Source organism: Struthio camelus, chromosome 5 (genome assembly GCF_040807025.1).
Source record: "Struthio camelus isolate bStrCam1 chromosome 5, bStrCam1.hap1, whole genome shotgun sequence".
NCBI classification, from domain to species: Eukaryota; Metazoa; Chordata; class Aves; order Struthioniformes; family Struthionidae; genus Struthio; species Struthio camelus.
In genome coordinates, this window is record NC_090946.1 from 7,309,180 (window position 1) to 7,335,908 (window position 26,729).

Below are 26,729 nucleotides of genomic sequence, written 5' to 3' on the forward strand. Positions count from 1 at the left end.
CAAAGTGTGGTGTGCGCTCCCCAAGAGACAGGCAGCACCACGGCAAAGCCTGGACAGACGCTGGGTCCCTCCATAACCAGGTGAACGGGGCAAGAGCACAGAGGGGAGACCCAGCAGAGCAAAACCAAGCTCGTATCGCTCCCAGGCTATGGGGTATTATTCAAGCTGCCTTGAGGCGGGAAAAGTTGCTGCCTTCCCCATGCCTCTGCACAAGGCTAGCTGCTCCCAGGGAGCTGGGCCTCAAGTGTCCAACCCATCAGCGGGTGAGATACATGTCCCCCACTCCCTTCTCGGGTATAAAGGGAGGCCAATAAAACTACAGACAGTACTAAAGACTCAGCGTCGTTGGAAGCTCTGACTCTCATCTAGCACCTCGTAAGCACCTGGCTCTCTCCCACCTCATTTCCCATTCACATGTCACAGAAGCTGAAATATCTCTGACCTCTAGGTAGTAAAGTGTCATAAAGCCCATTCTGCCTCCTGAAAGGTTCCCAAAAAGACACAAACCCTTGCAGAGGCCATCATGGTACCTCCCCACTGCCACAGACATTTTTAATCACGTCCCTTTTTGTTCTATGCCTCATCTTCCCTGCTCCCACTACCTCTGCTCCCTCACTCGTCATCCCCAGCCTCTCATTTCCCTCCTCTTACAGAATGGTTGAGGTTGGAAGGGACCTCTGGAGATCTTCTAGTCCAACCCCCCTGCTCCAGCAGGGTCACCTAGAACACGTTGCACAGGACCCTATCCAGACACCTTTTGAATATCTCCAAGGATGGAGACTCCACAACCTCTCTGGGCAGCCTGTTCCAGGGCGCACTCACCCTCACAGCAAATAAGTTTTTCCACATGTTCAGACAGAAATTCCTGTGCTTCAGTCTGTGCCTGTTGCCTCTCATCCTACCGCTGGGCACCACGGGGAAGAGTCTGGCCCCATCCTCTTGACACCCTCCCTTCAGATGCATGGATCAGATCCCCCCCCTCAGTCCTCTCTTCTCCAGGCTGAACTGTCCCAGCTCTATCAGCCTTTCCTCATATGAGGATCATCTGCTTCTCCTTCGTGTGCTTGGAAATGGTAGCCAGGATTAGCTGCTCCATCACTTTTCCAGTGACTGACATAAGGCTGCCTGGCCTGTAGTCACAAAGGAAAGGGCACCCCCTCCTACCCAAACCCTTCCTCTGGCTTCCTCTGACCCAGGGACACTGGTTGCTGCACCGCGCTGACCCTTCTTATTGCCCACCCCAGAGCATCCACACACCTGCCTCTGAATGGGTCATAAATGCAGAGCAGGACTCAAAATCCTGAGTTTGGTGCAAATAAGGTGCAGGGCTGCACGTGGAGCAAAAGCAGCTCTCAAAGTTTTGGTACCCTGCCCAGCACAGACGCTTTCCAGCCATTGGAAAGAGCCCACTTTGGGCTGCTCATAGATTCAAATGCTACCACAATAAAATGACACAGGCCATGAGAAGAAGAAGGAACAGGGGTTATCTTAGAGCTTGGAAAGCTGTCCTGGGAGCTGCACCCCTGAGCCAGCAAAGCCAGATCGGATGTTATTGCCATGAAAATAAAAGGGTAATGAAAACAAGGATCTAAAACGCCAGGCTTCATCCGCCCACTCGCTCCCCTCACTCTCTCCTGCCTTGGCCAGCTGTGCAGCATGTTTGCTCAACTGGCGGGAAGGGCTTCAGCAAGAGTCCTCTGGGATCCCTGGGTCTAGGAGCTCCGATTTCAGGGAGGGGAATCTGCCTTCAGTGTGAAACAAACTGCAGCCCCCATTTCAGGGCAATCAGGGTGAAAGGAAAAGACTGAAAGCCTAATGCTCAGCCCCAGACTGAGAGCCAGAAGAGCAGGGACCATTTCTCAGGCAGACGCTGGCTAGAAACAGTCACGCTGTAGCAACGTGCAGAGACCCACTGGAAACGCTGCTGATCCCTGCCGCTTCTCAGCTGTGGACAGCTGACAGGGAGCAACCTCATGCGTAGCATCCTTCGGGAGGGATCGGCCTGAACCCAGGGGAAGAGAAACCAGATGCAAAAGGAAGAAGAGCAGCTAGAGAACCCAGAGAGAGAAGAGGAGCGTCCCTCGGCTTTTTACTAAGGTCTTGTTTTCTGTGAGGTGATTTGGTTACTGTTTATCCAACCAGAAACTTCTCAGCCCAGCATCCTTCCCCCGACGTTTGCAAGGAGGCAGCGGCAATCCCTCATCCCCACCACGCTGGCTAAGGCAAGGAAAAGGGGACCCAGCTAAGGACTCTTTCTTCCTTTTTATGCCAGCACAAACGGAACTCAAAACACAATAAAACATCAGAGGGGGAGAGAGAGAGAGAGAGAGAGATGTCACACCGTAAACTCTCCAGGCCCCCAAAGTGAAAATGTAGGGGTTCAGGAAGAGACTGGCACACACAGGAAGAGAGTTGGAAGGAGAAACAGAGCCTGGTACTGAAACCCCAAAGCAATAGATAGGTGTAACGCTTTCGTACTGCTGAGCTCTCCCAGGCAGGGATCTATCTAGATGTATCCAGAAGGGCAGGCAAAAAAGTCCAGTGATGTACAGTCTGTCTGTCTGTGTCCTGAGCTCTTTGTCCAGGATTCCCAGACATCCCACAGCTTCATCAGTGCCATCCCAAACAAACGGCCACTTATGCACTTGTGTGTCAGCTCTGCCTCACAGGAGAAGCGAGCCCAGTGCTGCCAGACGGCTCTGACTTGTCACAGAGCTGGAAAAAAGGTACAGGGACTTGGCAGGGACGTGGCCCTCTCCGCTACAGCACTGAGCTCCCTTCTCCCTATATCAGAACAGCACACGGTCCGCAAAGAAAGAAATTACCACACTGAGCTCCTGAGTGCCAGCCAGGGAGCAGGCAGCATCCTTAATGTGCCCCCAGCTCTCAGGGCTCCCCTCCACCAGCCAGCACTGAATCTGTGATGGATCCTGCAGCGTAAAGGAGAAGGAGCCTGCAAGGTCCTCACAAAAGCAGTGACAGCCACTGCAGCCTTTTCAAAGGTTCACAGCCAGCTCAGACCTCAAAGGCAATCCTGCCTGTGCAAAACAGCACTTCCGCAGATACTTTCCACAATATTTTGTTTTCGTTTTACGTCTGCTTGCCAGCTGCCTCGCCATCTCCGCTCGCTCAGACTGAAACTGGAGAAGGGAAGGGATTTCACTCAGCTTTGGGACCCACTGCGTCCTTCAGAGAAAAACACTTGTTATTGCCTGGGGGACTGCGAGGAGGGCACCGTCCCCTTCCCAGAAACAGCTGCAGCTAACAAAATTCACTCAGCACATGGAATGGGGCTTTAGGGTTCCCATGGAGGAGTTTCATTTCCCGTCACAGTAACTCAGTCTCCACATCTGTGAAACGGAGATAACGAGAATGATTCCAGGGCCTGCAGGGACGCTACAAGGGCTTTGAGACTCAACACGTATGTAAGGGCCCCTTCACTTCTTCCCCTCCTTCAGTATAAGGCAGGCTTTCAGACTGGCATTTTCCTCAAGGCCAGGAAGGAATGAGGCCACAAGGGGCTTGAAAAGAGACCCAAGTAGCACTGCCACACTAGTAAGCCCCTCAGTTGTTTACTTTCATATTGAATCCCGCTTTTTTTTTTTAATGCATTTCTTACAGAAGCTCTGAGCTGCATGAGCTGCCAGCTGGGTTACTCTCAGAGGAGGGCAGCAGAGTCCCCCAAATGCCAGCACTTCCCTCTGAGAAGAGCAGGACACTTGGAGTGTTGCCGTTTCATGTTGGGACGCCTGAACCGCTGGGGTATTTTCTTTTGCTGGCCCTCATCCACCAGGATCTGGAGGAAAATTCAGTTCAGGGAGCAGCAGACTCCCAGCAGCTCCAGCAAATGTCTCACTCACATGAACCATTTTTGTCCCACTGCCATGGGGTGGGGGGGGGCCCAGTCACTGGGGCCATCAAGAACACTCTCAACCTGCCCATCCACAAATTCTTCCTCTCCAGATACCTTCCTAAAGGGGAGGCCCAAACCCTGGAGCAGGGCCCTTGCATGGTAAGCCCTGCTAAGGCTTAGAGGATGAGGGTGGACCTCTGTGCTCATCCTCTGCCAGAGAGAGAGCACTCAGGGAACCACAAGAAGGTTTCTTGATCTCCCTTTCTCTCTGCTGGGCTCTGCCCTCTTAGCACTTACCCCCGTTCAGTGCTCTTTGGGTGTTCGGAGACTTTCTTTGCTATCCTGAGTCACTTGGGGACTCCATCCCAGCCTGTTACAGTGGGACAACCTCATCTCTCTGGTGTGCCTTGAGATCCTGGCCAAAAAAAAGGGCCCTTCAGGAGCAGCCCCAACCTAGGAGCGAGGTTTCAGGGACCTTGCAGCAAGCCCAGCTCCATAACAGAACAGATTCCATCGGGGAAGACAGCAGCGAGGAACCTAGCAAGACCCGGGCACAGCTCCCTGCCTCCCTCCCAGCCCAGACGGACGCCACTCATGCAGGCGTAGCCGTGCCAGTGCTGAACCTGCTTTGCTACTCTCCCGGGGCAAGGCTTTGGAAAGGGAAGACAGCTGGGGTATTTTGCTCCTTGTAAACGCTCCTTTTTTTTCCCCTGAGCTGGAAGGTGCTGCTCAGTGACAGTGAGGATGGGTAGGCACAAAGCTACATGCCCCATCAGTCAGTCTGATGGGTTTATTGCTGGTGAGCCGGTGAGGCAACCCCTCATTCAATAGCCTCTGGCCGCCGATAAGAGCGTGAGCAGAACACACAGCCCTATCTAGTCTCGCACCTTGAATGCGAGACTCTCCCAGAGGCCCTCCCTGCGCGCGGGCTTCGCCCACTCGGCCAGTATCTCACATAGCAGCTCAACTGCGCTGCGGTTTCTCTTGTGCACTGCTCCCCCACCTGCCTAAAGCAAGTCACCTCTGTTGGGAGCTCCAGGGTCAGGAAGCTGCAGCCACTCAGCAATGGTTGGGGGGTCATACTGGAGGGACCCTGGTAATGCCCAGGTGCTCCGGGTCCATCCCTTCCCCTTGAAATTATATCTGTTCTTACATATGGCACAGCAGCCTCCTAGTCATGTGGCCAGATATAGCAACTTATCCTCCATCAGATGCGCACCCATGTCCTTCTGCCCATCATCTGATCCAGTACAGAGCAGACTCCACCCAGAGACTGGCAGATGTCAGGAGGTCTCCACATGTTTGGCAGTAGATAGATCAGAAAATAGTCACTTCCTTAGACGAACAATGTCTAAGAGCAGTAACGCATGGTTGGGGTTGCCTATTGGAGTCCCCCATTCCCACCTATTTTCATTACTGCATCCCAAGAGTCCATGCCAGCAGAGGCCTGCCTGGGTCAAGTGCTCCACAGACACGAGTAGCAGCATTCAGACTCAAAAAATTCAGTGGAGAAAAAAAAAAAAGAGAGAGAAAGAGAGAATTGTTCCTACCATTTCGTCAAAAAAGGAACTGGGACCAGAAAGCAGGTAATTCACCATATCACAGCCTACATCAGAATTAAAATCTGACCTCAGATACTGGCACTGAGTCGTATGCTTTAAACTATCATCTCCCCATCCTTGAGAGCAGTTCCCAGGACTGAACCATAATCCCCAAATTAGACAGATGCCAGGTAGCATCTGCAGAGGCAGAGAAAGGACACCCTCCTCTTGTCTCGGCTCAGCCACACAAAGAGCAGAAACTCACAGCTGGGACCAGTTAAACCCTGATGATGACGATATTAAACAAGAAGTGCCCAAGACATAGGAACAGAGGGACTGGCAAAAGAGAAGGTAGGTTATTATGAGAACTAGCTCCTCATTTATTTTCACTGGAGACTTTGCTACCTTCTTGCTGGAAAAAAAAACAGTGGAAAAGCACACTTTGCAACTCCAGAGAGTGTCACTGTGGAGCCTGGGTCTCTGGCTACTCTTAGCTGTGGGGATCTCCACAGTTTTGCGCTGCTGGCCTGTGCAGACACAATTACATAGGACAGTCAGCAAAAGCTCACAGTGGTATCACAGCTCACGTTGTTATCTCAACACAGAGGGAGCAGAGTCAGACTAGTAACGGGCAATAGCATAGCAGCTGAACAACAGCCCCTGCCTTATACCCAGAGGCTGCCCAGAGGCAGGAGAGCTCCCACCCTGAAGAGCTCACGATCCAAAGTCATGCCGCATGTTGCACACGCAGGACCCCAGCTCCTGCCTTGCAGAGCAGCCAGACCCAGGGAGAAGTCCCAGGCTCTGTGTTCGAACGGCATTAGCACCTAAGGATAGGGTTTTCGGAAGCTGGCTAGACAGCTGTCTAAACCAGAGGGGAGTGAAATGCCAAGAAAAGTAGCGTTAGGAAGCAAAAGCAACTTCTCCAGTACAAGGCAGTGTGGTCAAGCACGCTTCTCCACGGAGGAGCCACAGTAGCTGGCAGAGCCCTCCTAGACAGGACTGCCTATTCTTCTCACTCAGCACTCCTCCCACACTCGGACAAACCTCTTGCACGTAGCAGGACAGACCTATGCTCCCCCTTCACAGTGGCCCACAGCTGGCGAAATGACAGAGAGCAGGAGGGTCAGAGCCCGCCTATGCAGTTGGGCGCAGACACTGAGTTAGGGCCATAGCTTGGTTTAAGGCTCTCAGCAGCCCATTGTCTCTAGGAGCCTGTGACTGCTGTAGCAGCTCTGCAAGCACTGACTGGAGGAAATATAAGTGTCTAGGCGGCTTAGGCACACCAGGGGTTAGTGGAAGCTGAGCAGCATCTCTGGAAAGGCCACTGGATTCCGTGGGGTGACATTCGTTGCCTAAAGCGATAACGAGGAGCTTAGTACCATCAGGAGAAATCCAAGACATAGGCCCATCCATCGTGACAAGCTGCCTCGTCTAGGGTGCAGCTCCCTGCTCCACAGGCACCCTGATGAAATCTCCCTTCCTTCCCCCCAGTCCTGCCATGTGCCAGGTGTTGCTCACTTGTAACAGAGAGATACCTCTTACAGCTGCCCTCCCACCCCTGTGTTGGCAGATACTATTACCATGCCCAGTCATCCTTTGTACAATAGAGACAAATTCCCAAACGAGCAGGCAGAAAGGGGATGGAGAGCCGCAGAGGTGTCCTGAAGAGCTGTGGGTTAGGCAAAGCCCTGTGCCCATGAGCCCACAGTTGCTGGTCCGGGAGCCTGCCTCGCACTGCATTTCAAACAGCAAAGCATTTCATGTACCATATTGATCGCAAAGGATGCATGCCCCAGAGAGGCTAAATTGGTGGGAAAGGGCCTTGCTTCAAAGGCTCATGGAAGAAAAGACTCTTAAAAGTGGGCTTGACAGGAAAGAGACAGGATCTCACACTAGATGGGGGAAGAGAGAAATGCTTATGATTGTGAGGGACACCTTAGAGGTAGAAAAGGGAAGGGAAGGCTTGAGGGGAGCCCTGTGACTGTAAGCCCAGGAGAGACGGAGGCAAAGAGTTTTCTGGGTTGGGGACTGAGGAGCTCCATTTTCCAGGGCAGCATGCAAGGAAGGGGAGTGACAGCCCAGAAGCGCTTCTGAGGAAGCAGGTGGCGAAGAAAGTGAACACACGGAAAGAGTCTCGGAGTCAGTAGCAAAGTGGAAGTCTCCAGAACCCAGACCACAAGTTGGGAGAGATGACAAACTCACCTAGGGAGAGAAGACACAGTGAGGAAGGTGGGGAACGCGACAGAGAAACATCTGCCGAGATCTGGAGAGAGCATGAGCCAGGTGTTTCCAAAGGAGACATTGAGTACAGAGGGGGGGTCACAGATCCGAGGAGCTAGCAACGCCCAGGGACGAGAGGGCCACGCAGGCCCTAAGGGGAACAAATTTTATAGCGTTTGTGGAAAATTCCAGCCCTACTTAATCTCCTGGAGCTCCTGTGAGATTGTGACACAGAGAGAGGGACCAAACAGGAAAGAATTAGAGGAAAATGCCTCCCTTCTGGCAGCCACCAAGGCTGTGCCAGCAGTTAGCAGCAGCAGCTACGGAGCAGCTAGCCCTGCCTCCCCCTCCTTCGGCCGCCTCTATAAACACGCAGGGCTTACTCAGAAGATTAGAAGGGAACAGGGCAAAAGACAACAGAGTCTCTTTTGTAATGAGGAAGGATTATGGAATCAAGTGACCGGCTGCAGCTCCCAAGTGGGTTTCAGGCTCCTTAGTGCACCGTGTCTGTCAGGTTCAATCCCCCCATGAGCCGAGGGGGCAAGAGGAGGCGGGTGGTGGCGTGGGCCACAAAGGACCCAGCAAGAACACCTGCAGGACCAAACTTCCGCAGTCTCCAGCGCAGCTCAGGAGCCCATGACTGTAAGTATCTTGTTCTCACAAGAGCAGTCAGACTCCTTCAAACGTTAGCCCGGCAATCTGTCTGTCTTTCTATGCGTCCGTGAATTCATCGCTCCTTCTCTCACTCCATCTCTCCGCTGTGCCTATTTGTTCTGCGTATTTGCAGCGGGTGCTCATGTCCGTTTCCGGTGTTAGCCTGTGGGCAACGCACCTGATGCAGGCAAATCTGCCTCTGGCTCTCTGTTGCGGGATCGTGATTGCTGCGGACTCCTACAGTCTGATTAGTGTCAGATGAGCTGCAGAAGCAATGGTTAGTCCAAATGGATCAGCCAGGCTGGCTCAGGCACTGACCGGGAGCTGGTGTGCAGAGACAGCGGCGCTGCGCTCTCCCGCAGCGCCATGGGGAGCAGGCTGTGCGGGCTCGCAGGCAGGGGATGGGTCTTCCACCCCGGCTGACTCTGGTGTGCCAGTGCTAACGCTGCGGTGAGCCACCTCACACCACATACCTCAACCGCAGATGGTACTCGAGTGTGCCAGCTGCCAAGCGCCATCCCGGGGCAGTCCCACATAGACTGGCAGGCAGACAAGGAACTGCTTTAACCATTCGGGACTGGAGGAAAAAGCACTGGGGAAAAAACCCCATATCCTGTGCCTGAGCAGAACTGCATGGAGATGGGCGACATCCATTATTTACACGGACAAGAGCTGAAGTTTTCCATGTTTGGTAAAAAGTGAATCTGTATTTGAATTACGCAATGAAAAGTCTCCCTGAGCACTTTCAAGACCCAAAGCATAGAGAATATAGCCAGCTTCCTGTAAGTGGCCCCCAACAAATTCATGTGCGTTTGCATACATTTCTCATCTGTATAGCTCGTATGTGTGCAGTGCCTAGGGCAGTTAAAAATGCTCCTCTGAATCCCATGCACTGGCCAGAAATGCATATGGAAACAGCATGAATGTACATGAGGCCCTAGTGAAAGGCACGTCTGTGCAGCTGGGGAGCTCTTGGCAGGGCAGGTGCCAGCTCTGCCCTTCTGATATAACCCATGAGAGGGGACTCAGGGAGAGTTACAAAAGTGCAACCCAAAGGAGGAGCAGCACCAAGAAGCCAAAGCCAGGGCAAAGATGCTATTTGGCTGAGGTGGCAAACAAAAAACTTTCCTGTTTTTCCACATCCTCTCTTCACATCACCAGCTCACTGGGGCCTGAGTTGTCCCCACCTAATTGTAGGCCTTTCATTGAGATACTTAAACTAGGAGCATGGACTCAATCTCCCCTGCCCTCAGCTGCTGCTACAGACCCTGAAATGCTGCTTTGCCTCCATCGCTCAGAGAAGAGCCCAAGGTCCCTGAAATATTAATGTTAGTGCCTCTGTTAGACGAATGTCAATGTAACATCCTGGTAACATGTTTAGATTTAGAAATTCCAGTAGTTTTCACATCGGATGATTATTCACGAACCACAATCCTGGCTCCCAAGGGATCGTTCACCTGCCTGCCTGGCATGGATTACACACTGGTTTGGTTTTTTACATCTTCATATTGATGTGACTGTCAGTCCGATTATTAATTGCTGATAAATAATTATTTACCCAGGGTTAGGCTAGAAGCTTGTGCACTGGGGACACTGCCTGATTGGGAGGCAGCTTACAAGCCTGAATGCCTTTTTCCTTCCAGCCTGATTTATTGTGCAATGTATGGTTGGAGGAGAGGGGAGGTGGAGTTGTTGGAATTTGTGCTTTGTGAGCCTGGCCAAACTCAGTCTCTCAGTCTCAAATAGGGAGGGTGGTTCTGCCTGCAGGACCAGGACCAGCATAGTCCAGGCATATCCCCCCCCAGCCCAAACTGAGAGACAGCCGTACTTGTTGGGCGGGTGCTACAAAAATTGTCAAATCTCCAAAGGTACTTCCGTCTGGGTCAGTATCAAGAAATCTCTTTCCTGGGTTCTTGCTTTCCTTTGGAGTTTATTTGCCAGCAGTAGTCCAGGAAGACACTTTCTGACAAGCAGGATTGCAGAAACAACTTGTTTGAACCAAAGACTACAAGAAAATAATTGCGGTAAGCAACTTTGGAGTTTGTGACCTTGAGAATTAACCTTAAACAACTATTTTGTGGAAGAGAAAAGTATCATGTGGATGCTGTCCACTCCAACCAGCTCCACACCGACAGTCAAATACTAAAAACTGGGGCGCCACCGGTAAATACGTTCTCTGTCATTGTAACCAGCTCACATGCAGTTCAAGGACAGGAGAAAGACGGAAAGCTCATCAAAATAATTGTCCACCATAATTTTTTTCCTGGTCTCTATCCCACTCAGTCTTACCTGTATTTTGATCTCACCTCATTGTTTCTGTCCCTTTTTCTTGCTGTCTTTTTTGCTTCCTTACTTCCATCCTGCTTGCTGAGATGTTGGGGTTGTCCTTGTCTCCTCCCTCTCTGCAGGCTTGTTGGCAGACTCAGCATCTCCTTGTTTTGTGTCTCCACTAGAATCTGCAATGACAGTGACATATACCAACCGTGTGGCTGACGCTCGCCTAGGCACCTTCTCACAGCTCCTGCTCCAATGGAAAGGAAGCATCTACAAACTCCTCTACTCTGAGTTCCTTATCTTCATCACTCTCTACTTCACCATCAGTCTTGTCTACAGGTGAGCATCCTTCCACTCCAGCACTAACACAGCCCTTCATTCTCAACCTGTCCTGGAGTAGGACAACTGAGCAATGAAGGACTGGGACAGTAGCCCTGGTGAAGAGGAGCCGGCCAGCTACTGGCCAGCCTACATTCACAAAGTGCAGAGCTCATCGACTCCAGGGTAGACAGCACCTGTCCCTCGCATCTACTGAGAAGTCAGGAAAGGAAAGGTCCTTCCTCACTGCTCCAATATGTTAGCTGCTCAATATATTGGCAGCTGGCAGATCTTTTTCCGGGCTGGGTAGGAACACAGTTTCTCTTCTCTAGGATGGAGAGTTGCATTTGATGGTTACCCACAGAAGAATGATGTGTAGATCAGTGGAGCCCAAGGCAAGGCTAGTACTGGAGCTGTCCCAAAAAAGGGAGCTTCAGGAGAGAGTTTCACTTGCTCACACAACAGGTGATACTTTGGGTATCACCGGTCTGAGAGCAGACATCAGCTCTGGAGCCACAGATCTGCAATGAGGCAACTGTATTCTGTGGCTGGTCTGTTTTTGATAGGGAAAGCCAGGGAGCTCCCCTAGCCAGGTCAGTGTGCACAGGTGCAGTACGGAGGCAGGAAAGCAGCTTCAAGAAAGAGGCAGGAACTCATGTCGTAAAAGCCAGTGCTGGCCTGAGCAGGGCTTGGACTGCAAGATATTAAATGAGCTGTGGTGCCCGTCCAAGCACCAGATAACACTCTCCTGAATGAGAAACGTAGGGGCAATCCCCGACATCGGACTGTATCACTTACCACAACGTTCTCCGTCAGCGATCACTTCCGGCTCCTGTAGATTGGGCAGCAGGGTGTTTCAGGTGGGCTTTCCCAGGAGGGATGTGGGCTGATGTGCCACGCTCACAGGGGCTGCTCACCCTGATCACTCCCCCGGTTCACAGTGCGGCAGTGTCGTGGCTACGCACCCCTGGCTTCCCTTGCCAGACTCCTATCCCAGCAGGCCCAGGGAGGCACATCTTCTTTGCCCCAGGGAGGCTCTTCTTTGAGGCTGATGCCTCTGTTTCTCCTTTTCAGGCTGATCCTGAGTGAGAGCCAAAGACTGATGTTTGAGAAGCTGGCGCTCTACTGCAACAACTATGCTGAGCTGATACCTGTGTCCTTTGTGCTGGGTAACGAGCTCTGTTTGGGAAGATGCGGGGAGGGGAAAGGGACAGCATCTTTTCTCCCTGGCTGGATATAGCTTTGCAAGCAGGCAGAATTCACTGAGCAGATCCCTCACTTGGCCTTTGCAAAACCTCCCCACGGAGAGTACATCATCTTATGTCCCAGCGGTGAGGGATGCCCCCGGCACTGCACAGATGTACAGACATGTTCTGGCTCCCGCCAGGAGGGTAGGGACCAAAGAGCACCGAATAGACTGGGAAAGCCAGGCTTGCCCGCTCTAACTTTGGCACAAAGATCTGAGTTGCCCTCTAGGCGTGCCTGCCCCTGTCCCTGTATGAGCAGTACCAGCCTTCCTACACACGAGCACATACATCTCCCACTCCTTTCGGATGGCTAATTTGCTCAGCTCACCTCTAGGTTTCTACGTGGCTCTGGTGGTGTCCCGCTGGTGGGCTCAGTACGAGAGCATCCCATGGCCTGACCGTATCATGAACCTGGTCTCCTGCAATGTGGATGGGGAGGATGAGTACGGGCGGCTCCTACGTCGCACCCTCATGCGCTACAGCAACCTCTGCAGCGTGCTGATCTTGCGCTCAGTCAGCACTGCTGTCTACAAGCGTTTCCCCAGCATGGAGCACGTCGTGAGAGCAGGTCAGTACCGGTACTGCTTTCTGCACATCTCTGGCCCCCGGCAGACAGCACCCTGCTGCTGTGCTTGGGGCAAAGAGCCCTGGAGAAGGCCCTGCAACCTCCAGACTGGAACAGGGATAGCGCTGCAACATGCTCAGCTAATGTTTGCAGCGGATACTAAGCGTCTGCTCTTGCCCTACTCTGCTCTGCCCAAATAAACAACCATTTATGTTTCCCTATTGCTCACCACCTGTAATCCTGCTGGTGGCTGGAAGGTAGTCTGGATGATGAAGGGGCTTCTGCCCAAATGCAGATGTCTGCACCTGCCCTCATCACCTGGACTGCCTTCGCAATCCAGGGAGAGAAACAGGCACTTCTAGGGCACACGTTCTCCACAAATGTCTAAAGCAAGCCAGGCGACTGCCCCCTCAGCAGTAACACATCTCCCCGCTGGCTGTGATCAGATCAAAGGAAGATACGCTGCAGACATCTAAAGAGAAATGAGATGAATCCTGCCCCTCACACCTCCGTAACTCAATGTTTTAACAAGGACACTTGTCCTCCTTTTAGGTATCTCCCAAAGACCGAGTGCCTCCATCTTTCTCGTGATTATAAGGGGAGCTAAGGTGGCTACCTGAAATTTAGATGTTTTCATTCCAGATCAGATTGATTCCCTTCTGCCCTCTATGGCCATCCCTTTCCTGCCTCCTCTTTTCCACTTAGGCCTCATGACACCAGAAGAACACAAGAAGTTTGAGAGCTTGAATTCCCCCCACAACAAGTTTTGGATCCCGTGTGTGTGGTTTTCCAATCTGGCCGTGAAGGCACGGAATGAGGGGAGGATCCGGGACAGCGTGCTGCTGCAGGGCATCCTGAATGTGAGTGACAGAGGCAGCAGGTGACTGTCTGAGATTCTGCTCCTCTTCCCTGGGTGGGACCACAGGGATTTCCAGAGGCCAAGCAAGAAATAAGGGTGGTGAGGTGGGACTTCCAGCCAATGAGCCAAGCCTGGCCCTGGGGATATTACATTAATTTTGATGGAAAATGTCCCCCCCTGCCACCCACTAGCCTCCCCAGCTCAGGGCAGAGCAGAGTTTTGGGTGGCCTGCTGACATAAGGCAGTGAGGTCACATGCATGAGAGATGAGGGAAACGAGACAACGTTCTTGAACGTGGGCCTGGGAGGAACCATGGGACTCACGGGTAGGCGTGGTAATAGCAGGCACCCACGTAGCAGGCCATGGGATCAGCTCTCTTTCACACAGCCAGCCTTCACGCGCTCCAGAGCAGCCAACCGCAGCGGCCAACGGAGGTCTCTAGGACGCAGCTCAGAAGTTGCGAGGAAGCACAGCGTGCGCCTGGGAAGAGACAGGGACAGTTCAAAGGCATCACTAGCAGCCGAGGTCCCTGTGGAGGACTTTATAGTGAAAACCCATGGATTGTCCTAGGAAGCAGGCCATGCTCCATGGGCAAGACTGCCAGTGATCCGTGCCCAGCTACAGAAGAAAAACACTCCAGAGCAGCTCAGCCTCCCTTGGCATTCATGTGCAAAGAGAATCACATTGTTTCTGTTACCTGGAGTGAGATTCATCTGCCCAGAGATAGGTATCTCCCGCTGGGCTATTTATCTAGACTCACCGTGTAGTCAGGAGACAGAGATGGGTGCTTCTGAGGCACTTTGTACCTAATCTGTTGAGCTGCTCGCTTTGTGAGGAGATAAGCTCTGCTAGAAGTGAGGAAGGGAGCCTGGGCTCAGATGGAGACATCCAGGCAGCAAGGAGTTCCTCCAGGGCAAGCCTAAGGCCCTGCTGGTGATCTGATGGGGAAAAGGCAGGGAGCAGGAGCCCTGGCCGAGTTCCCCCTGCTTCCAGAGGAGGTGCGAGTAGGAAGGGACAGGCTGGATCAATGAAGGGGAATTGGGGCTGGAGACAGTCAGCGTCCGCAGCGAGGAGATGGGAAGTTTGTGCCTATGCTCCATTCCTCTTCCCCGCTACAGGAGCTCAACACCTTGCGCAGCCAGTGCGGGCGGTTGTACGGGTACGACTGGATCAGCATCCCCCTGGTCTACACTCAGGTGAGAATGGCATCCCCCACGCCTCCCGATCCACTGCCTGCCTGCACACACTGCCCATGCTGCTAGGAAGCCCCCACTGACACATATCCCACACGTGGATCGTGCTGATGCTTACGTACGCTTAGACCCTTCATCCACACCTACACATATAACCCTGTGCCAGCTCCCTCACATATGTAACCCTGCACACACTCAGCCCAGCCATTTATTTAAACACTCTCACCTCTACCCAAGCACACGCTCTCCAGCGATAGCTAAGCACATGCACGCAATGCAGGTATGGTGAAAACACAGACACATGCAGATCCACTCCCTGCACTGCCCCCAGCCTTCCTCTGCAGCACGTCCCTTCAGCAGTTTCCTCCTACTCGGCAGAGCTGAGATCCATGTGCCAGCAACGCCGCTCCAGCGCGCAGGGCAGCTCTGATGGAGTAGTGCCAGGCGCGTGGAGGAGAGCTACGTGCCCGTACTTAGCTGTTTAATAGCTCCCTCGATGCAACCCCACACAGACGTTTCGGCACCACACCGCTCCTTTGTCTTGTACAACCCTGCTGCTCAGATAACACTAATGCACTCCACCGTGAAACGGGAACTGCTCCTGTTCCTGCATTGCTGAAGGTTAATGGGGAATATACTGGGAACTGCACACACCACGGTGTCCTGCACACCAGGAAGAAAAGCAGTAGCACGGTGTGTTGCACTTGCATCCCACATTTACCTTTGGGGTGAGGGTGCACACTGCCTCTATGGCACCCAGCACAGCGTTGCAGCCCCCTGCAACAGGCTCAGCCCTCACCTGGGAGCACAGGCCCCTGAGAAAAAGAGCACAGCTCCACCAAAGCCCTATCCAAGGAGCACCAAGGGGAATCTCAGCTACAGAGACAGCATTTTTGCTTTGAAACACCCTGCTCAGGGCATCAAGACACTGTGTTGAGAGTCTCAGCTGCTATTAATTTAAAAAGGGGAAGTTTCCAGTCCCATGATTACAGAGAAAAGCATGAAGCACATTGTGGCCTGAAGTCTGGACAAGCGAGCAGGCAAATATAAAACAGCTCAGCGTGAGGAGCAGGAAGGAAGGAGCCAGTTCAGAGCTGGCATCTCCCCTCCCTGACTTGGACGTGGTCTGCCAGCGCAGGCTGAGCCATGAGGAGGTCAAAGCAGCTTTCGGGAGAGGCAAGGGCAAGAATAAGAAGAGCTCGCAGCACCCCTTACCTCAGCAGCGGATCAACCACGCAGCCACATATCAGTTGTTCAAGCTCTTTCTCTCCAGGACGTCAGGTGCCGCCTTCTGCTGCCAGCTTTTTGTGATGCCTACACAGAGGTCCTTCCAGGGCCAGCGTGGACTGAAATACAACGTAAATAGCAGCTAGAGGACAAAGGTTACAGTTAAAGCTTTCTTCTGTGGAAATGCATCTTCCTGCAAAGAGCGGAGGACAAGCCTGTCAGTACAAGGTTTTCAAAAGGCCACAGAGCCAGCAGCTCCTCTTGCAGCTGGCTGCAGTTTGGAGAGGCGTGGGGTGGAACGGCGGAGAGGCGTGGGGTGGAACGGAGGAGAGGCGCTGGGAAAGCAAGCTGGGCTCTCAAGCTCCTCTGGTGTGTTCTCTGGCCTCTTTCCCAGGTGGTGACCGTGGCTGTTTACAGCTTCTTCCTGGCATGTCTGATCGGGCGGCAGTTCCTGGACCCGGAAAAGGCATATCCTGGCCATGAACTAGATCTCTTCGTGCCTGTGTTTACATTTTTGCAGTTCTTCTTCTATGCTGGCTGGCTAAAGGTAAGTCCAAGGAAACATGCCTGGAGCTGGAATCGGACCCGGAATCAGACCCAGAAAAGGGTTTTTCCCAGTTTGTGCTCACCAGCAACTCCAGCTGTGTTTTTTGGCCTACAGACAACATGCCAGGTGCTGGAACTCAAACAGGGAGCCAACAGGAGCTGAGGGTGTTGCCAAGACTGTCTCAGTTTCCGTGTGTCCAGCCCAGGAGAACAGCTCCATCTTTCCTATGCTTTGGGCCTTGCTAGTTCAGGGGAGAAGAGAGGCAGTGGGGCACACTTTGCCTGCGGAGTATTGCGTGTCGTTTGCAACGGCAAAAAGGCCGCGTGAGCAAGGGGCTGTTACCTATCCCACTGCAAACGTGCACACCAGCACCAATGACTCCCAGCCACTGCCAAGCCTCCATTTTTAACCTGCCCCTTTTCAGGAGGAGCACCATTGCTCCAAATTCAGGGGATGTCCCCCTCGAGCACAGTTCCGGACTCTGCCCGCCAGGCCTTCTGCCCCACAGGGAAGGGGGCAGGCATCCCCGTGACCCTTGCTGTGCGCTCTCCCCACGCAGGTGGCTGAACAGCTCATCAACCCCTTTGGGGAGGACGATGACGACTTTGAAACCAACTGGCTCATCGACAGGAACCTGCAGGTAAAGCGGAGGCGAGATCCCACAAGGCCAGCCCGACCTGCGGAGGAATGCCGAGGCAGGACTGCACCCGAGAGCTCAGCAAGGAGCTCCCCAGCAGGAGTGCAGTCACAGCGCTGTCCTGCAACACCTCTGTCACCCACCTGCCCTGCCCGCAGTGGGGCACAGAGGCGCTCCCCGTTCCCCTAAGCCTTTTCTTTGAGGTGGTGGCTGCGTGTTAAGAATGCCTCTCCCTAACATTTTACCCTGTCCCTAAAACTGCTTCCTGTTTTATTCCAGGCAGTAACTCTCCACCTTTGGTCTTTCCTAACACCTAACACAGTCCTGGCCATAGAGCTCTTCCTTCCTAGTGAGCATTGCTCTCGCATCTCCTTCCTTCCAGTTACTTACCCATTGTGACGTTCCTGCTGTCCCCTGCAGGTCTCCCTCATGGCAGTGGATGAGATGCATCAGGATTTGCCCATTCTGGAGAAGGACCTGTATTGGAACGAGTCTGACCCCCAGCCACCCTACACCGCAGCCACCGCTGAGTACAAGCGCCCATCGTTCCTCGGCTCAACCTTTGACATCAGGCGAGTGAAACCAGGGTGTCAGACACAGATCGCGTTTACATTCTCGATCGGGCATCATATAGGATATTATCTAATACAGTATAAGAAAATAAGATCTTTCTCCATAGCTTGTGAAAGCTTGCTCTAAGATAGTTTTAGGCTCATCCCAAGGTGAAAACCAGCATCCTCCATGGAAAAAGATTCCTCTGAGCTTTGGCCCCCCTCCCCCACTACAATATGAGCATCCCCGTTATGGAAGGCATCTTATGGCAATAGAGGAGGACGGAGGTTTGCCAACAGCAGCAGCATTCCCTGTGCTTCCAGCCTCTGCTAACGCTGACCCAGCCCACCAGAAACTGCCTTCTACTGCGGCTGTGTAACACCTTGTTCTGCCTTTCCCCAGCATGCAGAAAGAAGAGATGGAGTTCCAGCCCCTGGAGCAAATTAAAGAGAATGAGGAGGCAAACCACTCCACACCGTTACTGGGACACCTGGGCCGTCTCCTGGGTGTCCAGTCACCCAGCTTCTCTAGGTCCTCTTCCCGGATGAACTTGCTGCGCAGGCGAGGAGACCCCACATCCCCCTTCTCCCATTACACATACCAAGACATGGTCAAGTCTGGAAGCCCTTGCAGCATCAACCAGCCAAAGGGAGACCCCAGCACACAGGAGCAGTGGGACAGCGAGGATGGAAAACTGAGGGAGTTCGATGCCTTTATATCAACACCATTTTATGAGAGACCTGGTTTCTACAGCGCCCCACAGACACCAATCAGCTCCATCCCCATGATCTTCCCTTCTAGACGCCAAGGCCGCAAGAAGCCCCCTGCGCTCTCCAGCATCGCTGCGTGTTCCGCTTCTCTTCGAGATGTCATTGCCAACTCACCTTCCAAGATGAGCGATACATACAAGAGCCAGAGCTCCCTTGGCTCAGGTGTAAAGGAAACATTTGTTTGGCCAACAGCAGAACGGGGCAAAGCCCCTGACTCCCTAGTGGTAACGGTAGAGGAAGAAGAGAACTCCAACAGTAAAAGCAGAGAAGCTGCCACCACAGGAAGCCCAGGAGCTCACTCCACAGCATCAGAGAGCCCTAAATTCCCCTTCCCTGCAGAATCCCCAGAGCACGAGAAGCAGGGTAGCTTCAAGAGTCTGAAGAGCTTAAAAGGCTGCCACCCACCCTGGCTAACCTTGGACAACACAGCAGCTGTCACCCCCAACTCTGACCATTCAAGTGCCTTTCACACCCCCAGTAACAAAACCCCTGGAGGCAGTGCCTCCCTCTGCTTTTCATTCACTCCTGTCACTTCTCCAGTGCTGGAGAGGTCCCACATGGGGCACACAGGCCCCGATGCTCATAGCCTAACTTCAGAAGACACAGCCAGTGCTCCAGACCAACGTCCTGCAGAGGTTTCCGGGACTGCAAGAGATGCCGGAAATGGAAGTACTAACATTCACCCTACAAAAGGGCCAAAAAGAGCAGAGAACCCTTCCCCCAATGACTCTGGCATCTCTCTAGCTGAGGGTGACTATGTGGGGCTGATGGAGGTGATCATGGAAGCCAGTGAAGGCACATGTGAAGAGCAGATAGAACAGTACAGCTAGAGGAGACAGAGGCACATGCTATTCTGTTAAGGTACCTGCCATATTAGTGATATTGCAGTATCTTTACACCCAGCCACACTGGCACTCATCCTTCCCAACTCATCCTGGTGTGGCAGGGCAGCCACACCTCATGCTGCTGGAGCATCCAACACCAGGGACACAGAGCTACTGGCTTCAGCTACAGTAACAGGCACAGCACTCCAGTGTCGCAGCAATATGAAAACATCGCTATATTTCTAGCAAAAGAACACGTGAGACTCTGGAGTTTCGCTAGGTATTGCAAATACCTAACAGCAGAGCAGTAGCTCAGAAGGTGCCAGCCTCAAGAACCCGCAGTATAGACACAGACCACAGCAGAAGAGCAGTATAATTCCTAAAGGTACCTGCTCATCCTCATTGCAGCAAGAACTGGAACTCAAGCCCTATGTGAACATTTGCCACAAGACCCAGTACAGCAAGCCTGGGCAGGACTTGGACTACTGACAGAACATACTCCAGGGAAAGGAAGGGACCGAAATGAGTAAGTCCCATCACTTACTACAGACCTGTAGTGCTTTAGCAAATCAGTCTAGTTGATTTTCCTGATATTGGGGGGAAAAAAGACAAAGTAAGGCAGGGCAGGTATCTACTTGAACAGGTGGCTGCAGTTGATGGTATTTACCCAGCCTGTTGTCTCCTTTACAAGCTCCACATTACATCTGCTGCTGATTTGAAAGCACTCACAGGAGAAGTGCTCTGGATGGTAGCAGACTATTTAAGAGCTATGAGTTTTGACTAACCTTCCCTAAGAAAATAAAAGCAAGGCTGAAGTCAAGGCCCAGCTGTTTCATTTCCTCATTTTAGTTTCCATGCAGCAATAGGAATTCAGAAAACAAGCCACAGAAGTTATCCTGCTTTAAGGACAAGGAAGTCTTCAAGGACAGCTGCAGATACAGAACACAGGGAGCACTGATGTGGCAAATCAGTTCCAGGCCATTTCCTCTCAGATCCCTTCTGAAGCCTTACATTTAAAGGGCCTCCTTCCACAAGAGAAGTCTACCCTGTCTTCCAAGCATAGCTTTTAGACTTAGGCAGGGGTCACCACCACACCCAGACTCCCGATTCAATGCCTTAGGCTCAGTTCCTGCAGTACCACTGCTTCAATCTAGCCTGATTACACTACTCAGCTCTGTCCTGGTTCACAGTGCACTTGCACATGGAAAAGATGCAACTACTTCTGTTAGACAAACATGGCACCTGGTGAGGCACCCTCCTTCAGTAACCTCATCTAAATCCATGGTGACAAGCCCCCACACAGTTCCTCACACATCCATTATAGCAGCAGCTTCGGAGGCAAAACCATTTTAAAATGCAACTTCAGTCATCAATTACTGCAGCAGATCCCACTGGATGGAAAAAGTGATTTATATATAAAATAGCGCTAAGCAAGCAAAGTAAAACCTGATCCCCCTAAAACATATTCCTCCATCCAAGCCCAACCTAAGATAAGGCCCCCAAGGGAGACTATGGAGCATAATCCTTTAAGTATGGGACTCTCACTCCAGAGAGAAACAGAAAAAGCCATCTTGAACCAAGTCACTTTATTGGATGGAGGGCAGTACACAAAACACCAGAGAAGAGAGGGGTGATATTTGGTAGAGCACAGGAGAACTGTTTTACTAGATAGCTGAAGACGCATGCACTGCTGGGCAGCAAGGTAGGAGTCCCACTGAAACCAACAGGGTGGCTCTTGGCAAGACTTCAGCTCTCATTGTCACTGTCCCCTAGGGTGTGCTTGTCAAACAGGTACTCTGCCATGCCATATTTTGGTGCCCCCATCTTCCGCAGGTTGGTCACATGGTCACCCAGCTCTTTGATGGATTTCACCTGCTCATCCAGGTAGTGAGTCTCAATGAAGTCACACAACTGAAAGGGAGACAAGAGAGTTCGTGTTTATGCCGGGACACTACTTATCCTGCTGAAGCAGGAACACAAGTCCTACTAATCTTCTCTAGGGCAAGATACAGAACTACAACTTTGAAGCTTCAGAAGGTACCTGAGAGAAAGCAGCCTTTAGTTTTGCTTCAGCAGTGCCAGAACACCACCAGAAAGATGCAAGCTTATCCAGTGCCCTACAGTACAATTCACAACAGGCCACTCGGGAAGCACCCCCCCACCATCAAGACACACAACAGGAACATTTCGAGCATATTTAGAAACCTCCCTGCAAATCGGTTCATAGACTTCAGTCTTTACATCTGCAGAATGGTCCAGTTAAGATTTTTCGAAAGCACCTCTGCCTCCCTCTGTCTTACATAGGGTACTCCAAGAGTACTGGTTGACACACACTAATATCATTCTAATAATGGGAAAAAAATCTCAACCCAACCTTGCCAATAAAACCTTCATGTTTAAACTTCCAGCTGTAAAGAAACCTGCTTTTAGGCACCAACTTCCAAAGTTTCAGTGCTTAGTATTCAGAGAAAGTGACCCTAAAACCTCATCTTAAGAGGAAAATGCCTAACAGGCATCCTTTGGTTTAAGATCAAAACTCATCCCCTCAGGAACAATCCTTTTCTGTAGAGCTCATGTCTCCCCTCCCTTCTCTCCAAAAGGCTGTTCACACCAGTGCCTTCCTGTTCCTAAGGACAGTAAAAAGATTTGAAGACATATGCACCCACTGTTCTGTAAGGAAGGCCTTAGCCACCCTTACACAAGGCAATCGGTCCTCTCCTAGAAAGGGGTGACAATAACCCTAACAAAAGGGCCACAGTACAGCCCATCACCCAGACCCTTCCCTTCAGAAGGGCCCCATGACCAGTTCACACCTCTTCTCACCTTTAGGAAGAGCAGGGACAGATAGTCCACCCCCAAAACCCACAGGATCAGACTCATGCAAGCCCCACTCATTGCACAGCTACATTCTCAGCTTCACTGTCCACTTACATGGGGGTCGTTCTTCTCAGTTGCCAGCTTGTGCAGTTCTAGCAGTGACTGGTTCACATTTTTCTCCAGGTGCAGAGCGCACTCCATTGCGGTCAGCCCATTCTCCCAGTCATCACGATCTGGCTTCTAAAAGGGGAAGCACAGGACCACAGCTTCTGTAAGTACCCATAGAGCAGAAGGGCACAAGAGTCTTCTAGATCAGACTCAACCCTGTTTAGAAAAGCAGCTTGCCACATTCTGAGGTTCTCCAGTAAGTGTCTTCCACTCACATTCTTTGAGCAAGAGCTATTTCAGGCATTAAGGCATCTTCAAAAAGCTTGGCACTCCCACACAGTGCACACTCTGCACACAGCAGGTTCCAAGTCTGTCCACATTCCCTTAAAAATCTCCTCAAATTCAGTTTAGTGAACTCCTGTAGTTAAGTCAGAACTACTGCCCTCCTCCTCCCATCAAAAGCTAACAGCCTAAACATCAACCTACCTAGGTAGGCAATGGGTACAATCTCAGAAATAAAGCAGGTTATACACCAGAACAGGGAAGTCTGGTCTTTACAAATACTCACTTCTAGCAAAAGGATTCTGCTGAAAACGTCTGTCAACTCACTCTGCCATTTTCCCCACGAAGAGTTAAGTCTTGCATAACAATATAACATTACTTTCTGCTGTTCTAAATAATCTAATTAAAGTGACTTCAAGGAAACAGTGCCATGAAGTCTTGCAATAAGCCATAGCAAGAAACTGGAAGCTTAATATGACTCTCTTGCCATGGGAACATGAAGTAAAGAGCATTGTCTCTACACAACAGTCTAGTGAACCGAGAAGGCCCTATCTTGAAGTCATTGGCAAGAACAAGGCAAGTAGTGTGTTACAGTTACCTTCCCCCTTCCTTCTTCCCTGCTCCTCCCTCCCCCCCCGGGGGGGGGGGGGGGCAAACTGCTGCAGGGTTAGGTGTATGCACCTCTTCTTACAGGAAAGCCCCTTTTTTTGTTTAGCATCTCTAGATTTTGAGCAGCTCAAACACTGCACACCAATCCCAGCAATTCAGTATTCTTAGTTACTGTTAGTGTTTTCCAGCAAGAGGATCCTCTGGGGGATTCCTCTCCTTCCAGCCTGAAGACAGACCTCAAGTCTAGCTCTGTGCTACAGTCCTGAAACACCCACAGCTCTATTTCTCTCACCTTGATGTCCTGCAAGAAGATGCGCCCGCCTCTCTGATTTTGCAGCTTCATCAGTTTCTCAGCATGCTCACGTTCCTCATGGGACTGGTGCAGAAAGTACTTAGCGAAGTTCTTTAGAGCCACATCATCACGGTCAAAATAGTAGGACTGAAAAGAAAAATTCACATGCTAAAAAACCAAACCCTCACTACAGCAGCCACACAAGCCCAAGTCAGTACTGCAGTTTCAGATATGCCTCCTACCAGCCCTTTATCAAGATGGCTGGAGTCCAAACTAAAGGTAGCAGCAGTGTGATGACAGCAAGGGACTGCGGCAAAACTTGCTTACTGAGGAAATGGAGACAAACTTTTCTTAAGTATATTCAGAAGGGGACCAAAGATGCCTGTTCTGAGCACCATTCAAATGCCTCAACACAGCAAATTAAGTGTAGCGCTACCAAGTTCCTCTTCTACAAGGAGAGATTCCCCCTGCTCCCTTTGTTTGTGTTCAACAGTGACCATGAGTCAGAGTTAGGATTCTTCAACACAAGCTAAAGGTGGCCTTTAAGATACTTCTGGGATAAGGTTCCCATGCCTCATCGGGCTTATGAGGCAACAGACTGAGAAATTCCCTTTTTACTTCTGAAGAAAGCTAGCAGCACTTTGAAAAGATAGTTGAACATGTATTTCGCCAGAGTTAAACAGCAAATACCAGACAAATCTTCAAGTCAAAAAGCATCTGTACCAGCAGTCAGAAGCCACCACACAGCTTGTTTGTTTTTTTTTGGTCAAAGCCATTGGGCAGGATTCAATGGAAAGCTTTGTATCAGCTGCCAGTTATTTACAAGACTAACTGCCACAGAATTCACCACCATTAGACCAGCGGCGTAGGAGCTTCAGGGAGAGACACTGGTGCCTGTGTACCACTATCACCCACCAACACAGTTACATTCAGCTTGCAGCTGAGGGTCTGACCTTCACAGTAACACAGAACCAAGCAAGCAGGGAAGTTATTCACCTGAATGCCCTAACATGCTGCAGCATCACTAGGAAGTGTCAGTGCTTTAGATGAGCAGGTGACTCGAGATTGCTGCACAGAGGTCAGAGCTGCTGTTTGGACTCAAAGTTATTTCTCTCAGCTATGGCTAAAACTGGAGTCTCGCACCAAGTGAGACATGCAAGTACAGCTCCAAGGAAACCATGGCTTCCTACTAATTCACTCCAAAACTACGAATGCAAAACCGTGCCTCGGAGGAGGGCGCCTGTGGGACAGGTGCCAATCTCTTCGTTAGGCAGCCCTCGCTATCCAGCCCAGCCCCAAGGGCAGAGCCGCTTGGCAGCGGCTGACCTGTGCTGATAACAGGTCAGCCAAGGGCGACCAACAGAGAGCGGTTAACGCGCAACCGAAGCTCGCCGCAGAGATAAGGGCACCAAAAAAAAACCACACACACCCCAAACAACGCACCACACGCGCAGGCAGCCAGCCGGCCCCCAGAGCGCCGGGGCACGCCCCGGGGAAGCGCCGCCCGGCGCACCGCGACCCCCCCACTCGGGCGGGCGGCCACGGAGATTTCCCCCCCCACCACCCCCCGCCTCGGCCACCGCCTCTTGCCGCAGGAGGGTGCGACATCACCACACACCCGCCACGGCGGCGGGCACCCAACGCTGGCCGGGCCCGGCTCGGCCTCCCCCGGACAAAAAAAGGGGCGCAACGCCTGGCCCACGGCGGGTATCGCACGGAGCGGGGATCCCGCACGCAACGGCCTTCCCCCCCCACCCCCGCTCCCATCCTCGGGGGAGGCCCCACACCCGGCAGGCCCGAAGGCCACGGGCGGGCCCAACCCCTCTCGCAGGGCCCCTCCCCCCTTCCTCTCACAGAGGGCCCCCGCCGGGCCGGCCCTCAGCCCCCTGCCCCGCCGCTCACCATGCTGAGGTACACGTAGGAGGCGTAGAGCTCCAGGTTGATCTGGCGGTTGATGGCCGCCTCGCAGTCCTGGTGGTAGTTCTGGCGCACTTGGGAAGGGGGCGTAGCCATGGCGCGGCCGGTTCCGTCCAAGCACTGTTGACGCAGGAACCCGCTCCGCTCAAGCCTCGCCGGCGCGTCTGAACCGCCGCTGCCCCCCGCGCCCCCCTTTTATAGCGCCCGCGCGCGTCATCTCGCGCGCCAGGCCCCGCCCCCCCCTCGCGCCGCGACGCACGCGCCCCCAGGAGCTGGGGGAGGCAGGGGCGGCACTAAGACGCCCCGCCCCCCGCCGCAGCCCCGCCCCTCTCCCTCCGCGCGCCGCCGTTCTGCTGGCCCGGCGTGACTCAGCACCTCCCCTGCTCCCCTCCCCTCCCCGCCCTCCCCCCACCACCTCGCGCCGCGGTGGGCGGGGCCCGCTGCCTCGCGGCTCGGGCAACGGTCGTGCAACGGCCGCGGGGGGCGACAGCCCTGTGGGCCGCCCGCCCTGTGGCGGGGGGGGGGAGGGGGGTGGCGGTTTCCCTCAGGGCGGGCTCCCGGCAGTAGGGGGGGGGGCGCAGGCCGAGGGTCGCCCCTCAGTAGCGTCACCTCGGCCCCCCGAAACCCGTGAAAGGCCCAAAACGCTGCGGTCCCGGTGCTATTTTTGGCTCCGTGGCCTAAACCGCCAGGCAGGACGGGCTGTCCCACCTCACGGGTGTTACCGCGTCGTTCCCCTCCCTGGGACAGGGTGACTGCCGAAATGGAGGTGGAAAGCTCGCTCAAAACCGAAAGGCTGAGGACAACTTTTCACTGGGTACATAAATACACGCCGGCATGGAGGGGAACAAAAATGGGCTGGAAGGAAAGAAGTCAGTTTATGGCGGGTTCCTTCCCTCCCGCCCCCCCCACCCAGCTTATTCTGAAGGTGGTAATTTGTACTGGAAAAGATTTTATTATAAAGTCCAGCTGGTTGTCAATGGCAGCGGGCAGCTTAGGCTTGTCACAGCAGTAAAACAGAAGGCGAGTCAATGGCTAGACCTGAGAAGTTTCCAGACTTCTTTCTTCGGTGACCGTGCCCTACTTTGGACAGCGGCCTAAAACTGCTCCGAAGGAACGTAAGAAACCATTAGGTAAAGGGCAAAGTCCTTGGTTAGCCTTAACGAGCCAACCCAACGGAAGAAAGAACAAATACTGGTGAAAGATGCCATCACCCTTCAAGGTGGTTCAAAGTTATCAACGGGCACCCGCAGCAATCATTGCTGAGTGGGTTTTTTTTTTATTTTTATTTTTTTTTGGAGGAGGAGGAAGCAGGCCAAGCATCGGCCCTCAGATGCTTGATTTGCATGAGGGTGAGACCTGGGAGAGGAGCCTACAGCCAGTTAAAACACAATGCCAAATAATAAAGAGGCAACTGAGAAAT

General features: G+C 52.6%; 3 protein-coding genes across 3 annotated transcripts in view; 1 reads left to right on the forward strand and 2 right to left on the reverse strand.

Annotated features, from left to right (window-relative positions):
• The window catches only part of RAB3IL1 (RAB3A interacting protein like 1), a 36,533-nt gene extending 22,633 nt beyond the window's left edge, over positions 1–13,900 (reverse strand). Inside the window, exons 1-4 of the mRNA XM_068944437.1 lie at positions 13,858–13,900; positions 12,439–12,529; positions 11,662–11,944; positions 10,578–10,727 (exon numbers count right to left, since the gene is read on the reverse strand). Coding sequence (XP_068800538.1) covers positions 10,578–10,630 — 53 coding nt within the window. The 5' untranslated portion in view covers positions 10,631–10,727; positions 11,662–11,944; positions 12,439–12,529; positions 13,858–13,900. The remainder of the gene's footprint in view (positions 1–10,577; positions 10,728–11,661; positions 11,945–12,438; positions 12,530–13,857) is intronic.
• On the forward strand, positions 5,797–21,108 carry BEST1 (bestrophin 1). The gene is made up of 10 exons (XM_009667407.2): positions 5,797–8,259; positions 10,725–10,884; positions 11,938–12,032; positions 12,445–12,678; positions 13,381–13,535; positions 14,653–14,730; positions 16,349–16,501; positions 17,061–17,141; positions 17,559–17,710; positions 18,093–21,108. The coding sequence occupies exons 2-10, from the start codon at positions 10,733–10,735 to the stop codon at positions 19,288–19,290; spliced, it is 2,298 nt and encodes a 765-aa protein (XP_009665702.2). The 5' UTR covers positions 5,797–8,259; positions 10,725–10,732; the 3' UTR covers positions 19,291–21,108.
• FTH1 (ferritin heavy chain 1) lies at positions 20,856–25,614 on the reverse strand. The gene is made up of 4 exons (XM_068944452.1): positions 25,295–25,614; positions 23,393–23,539; positions 22,216–22,341; positions 20,856–21,195 (listed from the first exon to the last, which is right to left on the reverse strand). The coding sequence occupies exons 1-4, from the start codon at positions 25,403–25,405 to the stop codon at positions 21,031–21,033; spliced, it is 549 nt and encodes a 182-aa protein (XP_068800553.1). The 5' UTR covers positions 25,406–25,614; the 3' UTR covers positions 20,856–21,030.
• Between the last annotated feature and the right edge of the window lie 1,115 nt (positions 25,615–26,729).